This window comes from Alosa sapidissima, chromosome 3 (assembly GCF_018492685.1).
Source record: "Alosa sapidissima isolate fAloSap1 chromosome 3, fAloSap1.pri, whole genome shotgun sequence".
Lineage (NCBI taxonomy): Eukaryota > Metazoa > Chordata > Actinopteri > Clupeiformes > Clupeidae > Alosa > Alosa sapidissima.
Window position 1 is genome coordinate 11,449,433 of NC_055959.1, and position 7,500 is coordinate 11,456,932.

The window sequence follows — 7,500 nt, forward strand, 5'->3', positions numbered from 1 at the left end:
TTAGATAAACATTAATGCGGCCCTTTTTAACTCAACAAGATGCAGAAAAACTAATTCATGCCTTTATGCACTTTTCACTGGTCTTCCCAAAAAACATCTAAAGAAATTGGCACTCATACAGAACTCTGCGGCTAGACTTTTAACTAAGACTAAGAAGAGAGAACACATCACCCCTGTGTTGGCTGAACTGCACTGGCTCCCTATTTCCTATAGAATTGATTTTAAGGTTATGTTAATTACTTACAAAGCTCTGAATGGCATAGCACTTTCATATCTCTCTGAGCTTTTAATATCTTATCAACCACAAAGGAAACTTAGATCATCCAATTCTAATCTTTTAATCGTACCCAAAGTGCTCCACAAACAAAGTGGAGAAGCTGCTTTTATCCATTATGCCCCAAAACTATGGAACACCCTGCCTCTGTACATCAAGCAAGCGAGTTCAGTAAATATTTTTTAAAAAGATCTGAAAACATACCTGTACAGGAAAGCTTTTAGTTAACTCATCTTATCCTGTAGACTACTTTTTCAGATTATTCTACATCTGCTGCCATTGGAGGGCGCAGCCAGCCAGAAGCAGATGGGCTCCCCCTATTAAGTCAGGTTCTGCTCAAGGTTTCTTCCTGGAATATGGGAGTTTTTCCTTGCCACAGTTGCCATATGGCGTGCTTGTGGGGGGTAAAGGGTTAAGGCTGCCAGTCTTATGACATGTTATTTTCTATATTTTTGATATGTTGCTGAGTGGATCATAAACGGCCCCAGCAATGAAGAAAAGTGATTGATAATGACTGACTGACTATTATTGTGTTACATGCTTCAAATGTAAAGCACTTTGAGCTGCATTCTGTGTATGAAAGGTGCTATACAAATAAATCTAATTATTATTATTATATTATAATTCAAACTACTGTATATTCAGAAACATGACACATCCACACACTTGGGCTTGTATTTGTATGTCTGTTCACATGCCTGTGTCTGTAGGCATGGCCTCAGTCTTTGTGTTGGTCTACCTGTTTCCATGGAGACAAATGATGACTCAGATCCTGGGCCTGTGTTTAATGGAATCAGCCTGGGCCTGAGATGTTAGCATGTTAGCTCAGTGTGTGAAGGCTAATGAAGATACTTACTGACTTAATAGTTCAGTGCAGGGAGACTGATAACTCTGTTGTGCACTGTTGAAAGGCTGATTGCTACTGTTTTTTTTTTTTCAAAAAGCAGTTAATTAATCAAAGCCTCTAGACTCCATAGTATGGAACTGAATACTTAATATCACAACTAATGATGCTGTTAGTCCATTAGCTCAGAGAATGAATTAAGGACTATCATGCCATACATTATCAAATAGACTAATGACATTATTTACGTAAGCTTAGTATGCAATTAGGTGAAGATTATTCTATTATGTGTCTTAGTGGATTAAGTTATGTGGTTACAACATATTAGTGACCGGTATACAGGTTAAATGTCATTCATTGTAAATGTTTTACTGTATAATGCTTTTTTTTATGCGAAGTGATTATTATTTTACTTTTGTTTTTAGTTGATTTATTCGGTTGCTGTATCATCAGACTTTTGTTTTTGTGGAGTCATCTCTCTCCCCCTGTATATCTGTCTCTGTGGGTGTCTATCTCTCTCTCTCTCTCTCTCTCTTTCTCTCTCTCTCTTTCACACACACACATACACTGAGAGAGAGAGAGAGAGAGAGAGAGAGAGAGAGATCCATTAAACATCTAAGCACACTAAAGTCTAACCAACTCACTTCTCTCACATGTAGCCTGCAAGGGGAATAGTTTCCGTAATGAATATTCAACCACTTTTCTTCCTGTTCTTCATCTTTTCCACACCTCCACACTCACCACATCCATCAGACTCACTGATCAAGCATGTGCTGTGTGCGTGTCTGTGTGTGTGCGTGTGCGCATAGATGGAGTTATCCATATCCATCCTCCCTCTCCGCCCCCTACTTTCTCGCAGTCCTGGGGGTTCCCAGAACACAACAGGAAAAAGCAGACACCTCCAGAGTATGCGCGATGGTCCCAGTTGTCGACAGACCAACAGGAATTTGGCTACTACTTCTTCTAATGTTTTCAAGATGCCGTTCGCCCGTTATAAGGAAATCCCCCTCTCCAGTAGCCATGTGAGACTGCCGCTTACCACTTGGTGCTGAGAGGAAACGGTCGCTGAGTCACTTAACGGTACCCAGTCCAGAATTGTCCGCTTGCTCCACGTCAGAGAGCTTTACAGACACAGTCTGCTCCAGCTGCTCACTGCCGGACGGTACCGACGTGTGTTTTTCCGCGCTTTTACACTCTGGTGGGGTGTACCCGCGAAGTGACGTGCGTTTGTGTGTAACCTGTGTCTTGACATCTGTTGAGGATCATTGTCGTGTTGATCACTGTCACAATGTTCTTAGTGGGTGAGTGAGATGGGGTTTTTTTTTAATCCTTTGATGTGTTGCAAAAGAAATGCCTCTCAAAAGTGTATCGCAGTGTCTGTATGAGTGAGGATATGAGTTGTTGGGCTATGGTTTGGCAGTTTACAGAGGGACTGATTATATTCTGAACGGATTCCGGATTTGGTCTAGGGAAAGTGGCCTGTCTTTTGAGTTTTGTCTACAAACTTGTATTATCAGTAGGGCCATGGGCAGCCAGGTCTTGTGACTGAAGAGACTGTTTGTACGTATGAGGAGAAGGAGACTGTATGTGTCTTGCCCATGTGTGCACAAAGGCACTCTCTGGATTTCATTGTGGTTTTTAAAGGGGCCCATTTATTAGAAATGCTATCTTTGAAGTCTTGCTTTTGGCAATTAAGTAATTATCTGATCAAAAGAAGTAAAGACATGAAAGTTGAACATGAGAAAAGAAACCAAGGCTTGGAATTTGGGGGCAATGTTTGTGGTGTGGTGATACATGTGTGAGGGGTGATAGGTGGGGGGGGGGTGCTCACTGACATCTTTGTAGTTTTATTGTTGTGTTGTTGAAGCAGTTTAACAAATGATCTAACACAATTCCCATTTGCAGTTATTACCGTAGATTGTGTGTGTGTGTGTGTGTGTGTGGGGGGGGGGGGGTTGTATGTGTATGTATGTGTGTGTGTGTATGTGTGTGTGTATGGTGTGTGTGTGTGTGTGTGTGTGTGAGTGAGTGTGTGTAGGGGTTTCGTCTGTTACCCTAAGATGTGTGTAAAATAGATGAGGCATCAGGGAGGATTACCCAGTCCTATCTGGAATAGATTAGCACCCCCACAATTCCCAAGAAGAGAACTCAAAGTGTGTCTAACAGGAGCTGAGCTCAGGGAGTGTGTGAGCAGAAACAAGAGTGTACTTAGTGGGTTTACTGTTGTGGTGTGAATGGGAGGGAGTCTGATGGACGTCTATATGGATATTATATATGGATTCTTCCTTTATGAACCAGTCAGTACACCATTTAGCAAACATGAACCAGTACCTTGGCCACCCATTTGCTCAGGAAGAAGTTACTTTATTATTATTTACTTTGGCAACCATCATATTGTTCACAATGCTCAAGAGTTTGCACAAAATGTGAATTAAAATATAAGAATTCCTGAATTAAAAGATACATATATAAATCAACACTACGACATTTTCGGTGTTTTCCAGAAAAACAACATACGTATTGCCATTGTTATGCTCAATTTACCTTCTGATGATGAAATATGGAGTGGGCTTCATGTTCTCTCTCTCCTCTCTCTCTCTCCCTCTCCCCTCTCTCTCTCCCTCTCTTGTTCACAGGCAGTGGACTGGTGGGAAACTCGTCCTCCTCCTTCATGGGCTCCTTCCTGGCCAGTGGCTTGGGCTCGGCCCCGTCTCACCCTCCCCATCCCTCCAGGCCTCCATCCTCCCCCTCCTCCCACTCCAGCACCTCGCAGATCTGGTTCCCCCACTCACATGAAGGTGAGGACCTGATGGCACCATCTTGTCCACTGACCTTTTGAAATGGCCCGCCCTTATGGTTGCCTAAGGTGGACTTCTTTTGTCTTTTTGTCTTACCTGGCTGCCTTTGTATTTCTGTCGGCTTGAATGTCTCTTTGATGTTCTCAGATGTTTCATCTCAGTCTGTCCTGAGACATTTGTTCCTTCTTATTCCTCTCTGTTGGTGTAATTGATTAAATGATGTAAGAACTGGTCAGTTGTTCAGTTACGTTGAATGATAAAACTGTAAAATGAGCTAGACCACTGGTGGACACATGTTGGGGAGATGTTGTGCTTTCAGCCTCAGTCCATGTTTTCTTTAAAACCCACCCAGAGAGGATCCAGTCCTCAGTCTTTAGATGAGCCTCATATACTGTAGGTGTAGACTTGGTTGTCCTCAGTCCTCTCGCTTCCTCTCAGTCGATCCGGCTGCCTGTCTGACACCTTGTCTTTGTGCTGCGGATTTACAAATTTGCTGAGCAGTAATCAGGAGAAAAGCTTCCTGAGGAAAACATCTTACTCAGCTTCTGTTGCTTTGTCATTCAGGGGCCTGTGTGTGTGTGACTGTGTGTGTGTGTGTGTGTGTGTGTGTGTGTGTGTGTGTGTGTGTGTGTGTGTGTGTGTGTGACTGTGCGTGTGGCACATGTGTGTCTGAGTTTCTGCTTTTCAGTCTATTTCTATTCTTTGTGTGGAGCTGTTTAGGCTATACAGAGTGTTTTATGGTTTTGTTCTCTTTGTATGTAAAGATAAGCTTTCTACTTGCACACAGATTTCATTAAAAACAATACAAATCTGTGCATACAGATACACACAGACAAACTCACCCAGCGTGAAATACTGATGGGTGCTAGAGATAGACTCTGACATCTCAGTAGTCACACCTGTAAAAGACAACACCATCTACAGTGGCTAGTGGTCAGTTATCTTTTTCTGCTGTGCTCATGTCAGTGATCCCTTCTGCATCCCTGTCCTGTCCCTTACCTCAGCGGCTACAGGGTATCCTCGTTTCTCAGGGACACTCACCCACACCTTCCTTCCCATGGGCCCTTTGGATCACCATGCCAACAGTGGCGTCCTCTATGGCCAACACCGTTTCTATGACACCCAAAAAGGTAAATGTTTGCACATGTCATACATCAAAGCCTCATCCCCGAATGTTAATTATTCATTAGCTGTTGATGTCAGATAATAAAAATTGATGTCATCATATTGACGTTATTATGAGCATCTTTATCATTAAAATGTACTTTTGTTTGACAGAGAATTTCTACTTGAGAGGGCTACCCTCTCAACCTCTCCTATCGGCCAATCATAGCATGCCACCAATCTCCAGGGTGGGGCAAGGGGGAGGTTCTAGTGCAAAAACCCCTGAGCGAGGCATGTCCGTGTCTAGCCGGCAAAAGGAGCCAATGAGCAGCAAGCAGGAAGCCAAGCAGAGACAGCAGCACCAATCCCATCAGCTCCAGCAGACGCAGACTCCGCAGAGCGGCCCAGGCCAACACCAACACCCCCAGCAACCCACCCACCCGCAGGCCCAGCGGCTGCACCAGCACACCCCGCAGCCCCCGCATCAGCACCCGCACCACGGCCACCACCACCACCACCACCACCACCACCACCACCAGCACCCCGCCACACACCCCGCACTCAGCATGGAGGACGGCAGCATGCACCCGGGAGCCCCGCACCCTCAGGCAGTGGCCACGCCGCTCAGTGCCTGCCTGCTCAACAGCAAATCTCCCAGCAGCCACTGCGGCGGTGGAGGCAGCGGAGGTGGCAGCGGAGGTGGCAGCGGAGGTGGCGGCAGCGGTGGTGGAGGCGGCGGCGGCTCCAAGAGCTCCAGCTGTGGCGAGGGCGTCGGGGGCCCGTTCCCGGACCGTGTGCGGGGCGAGATGCGGATCAGCGAGCAGCCGAGCGTGGCAGACTGCGTCCAGCGCAAGCAGGGACTGCAGCACTCGCTGCCGTACGCCGCCCTTCCGCCGCACACACTGCCCCCTGCTGGCAGCGCCGGGCACCCGCGGGGCTTCCATTGCTTGCAGTTCCACCCGCACCACCCTCACGCGCACGGACACTACAACCCCCCTCACCCGGAGCTCCTCTACCCCCACCCGCCCGCACCCTTACCCAATCCCCCCATGCCCCACAGGACTGGCCCTGCACTGGTTGAGCAGAAGGCCGCCGTGCCAACATTCGGGCCAACTGTCAGGCAGCCCGGTGAAAAGGCCAATGGGTCTTTTCAACTGGGCAGCCCGGAGTGCCATGTTATTGGCAGTGGGGGTGGCAGTGCCAAAGAGAAGGCTTTGCAGAAGAGTGGTGGCAGCGATGGGCATGCTCAGGCGTGGCACAGAAAGCAGATGTCCTACAGGAAGGCAGAGAAAGGCCCCGACTGGGCTCTCAGCCATCAACAGCTCCAACAGCAACAACAACAACAACAGCAACAACAACAACAACAGCAACAGCAACAGCAACAGCAGCAACAACAGCAACAACAGCAACAGCAGCAACAGCAGCAGCAACAGCAGCAGCAGCAGCAGGCGGCTCAGCTTCAGAGCAGGACCCCACAGGCGTCCCCCGCACGCTCCCGCAGCGTAGATCCAGACCCCTCCAGAGCCCCTCCACCTCAGCAGCCCAAAGCCAGCCACCAGCAGCAGCAGCAGCAGCAGCAGCAGCTCTACGTCACCGCTCAGGCCTACAGGGACTGCTCGCACCCGGGGCCCCCTCCAAACCACTCGCCCCTGACGGCTAAACCTCTGGATGGACGCAGCGGTGGCGGGAGCGGCAGCTGTTCCATGCAGAGGGACGGGCAGAAGGTCGCCCGAATCCGGCACCAGCAGCACGGCCGAACAGGCTCTGGCACACCTGGTCTGGAACCAGCGCCGACCAATGGAGGTCACGACCCCAAGAGAAAGATAGACCTGACCCACAATCCGGCCCACAGCCTCAATCCCAGCACCAACCAGAACCAAACTCACCACAACCACAACCCTAACCACAGCCACAACACCAACCATAACCCCAATCATAGTCACAATACCAACCATAACCATAACACTAGCCATAACCCAAACCCAAACCTGCAGTACAGCTACTCTCGGCAAGGGCATCCGCCTCCAGAGGTGCAGCCATGGCCCACTACTCCCCAGCGGCCAGACACCCAGCGGCAGCAGCAGCAGTCGGCGGTCTACATGAGTTCCATCAGTGCTAATGGAGCCAGACAGCACCCTGCCATGGCCCCCCCTGTTCCTGTTCCAGTCCCTCTAGCCCCTGGGCCCGGTCCCCCAGCCATTCCTCCTGCCCCAGCCCTGGCACACAGGCCTCCCCAAGGCCCCCCCCAAGGGACTCCCCAAGGCCCCCCCCAAGGGCCCCCCCAAGGGCCTCCAGCGACAGATACAGGGGCCATGAAGAACCTACTGAAGTACACCACCCAGCAGCAGCAGCAGCAGCCTCTCTCCCAGAAGACTCCGTTCGGAGGATTGGGGAGCCTGAAGACCAGCTGCTCCCTGCAGGGCACCAAGCCTGTGTTGCCGCCCCGGAGGTCGTCGTCCAGCGACGGTCAGCGGGCCGAC

The 7,500-nt window shown here is 49.2% G+C and overlaps 1 protein-coding gene across 1 annotated transcript in view; it reads left to right on the top strand.

The window, feature by feature from the left end:
* The window catches only part of LOC121705624 (BAH and coiled-coil domain-containing protein 1), a 37,611-nt gene that overhangs the window by 9,100 nt on the left and 21,011 nt on the right, over positions 1 to 7,500 (top strand). The window contains 3 exon segments of the mRNA XM_042086696.1: positions 3,755 to 3,916; positions 4,921 to 5,046; positions 5,195 to 7,500. The exon segment at positions 5,195 to 7,500 is cut by the window's right edge and continues 160 nt beyond it. Of these exon segments, the coding sequence (XP_041942630.1) occupies positions 3,755 to 3,916; positions 4,921 to 5,046; positions 5,195 to 7,500 (2,594 nt within the window).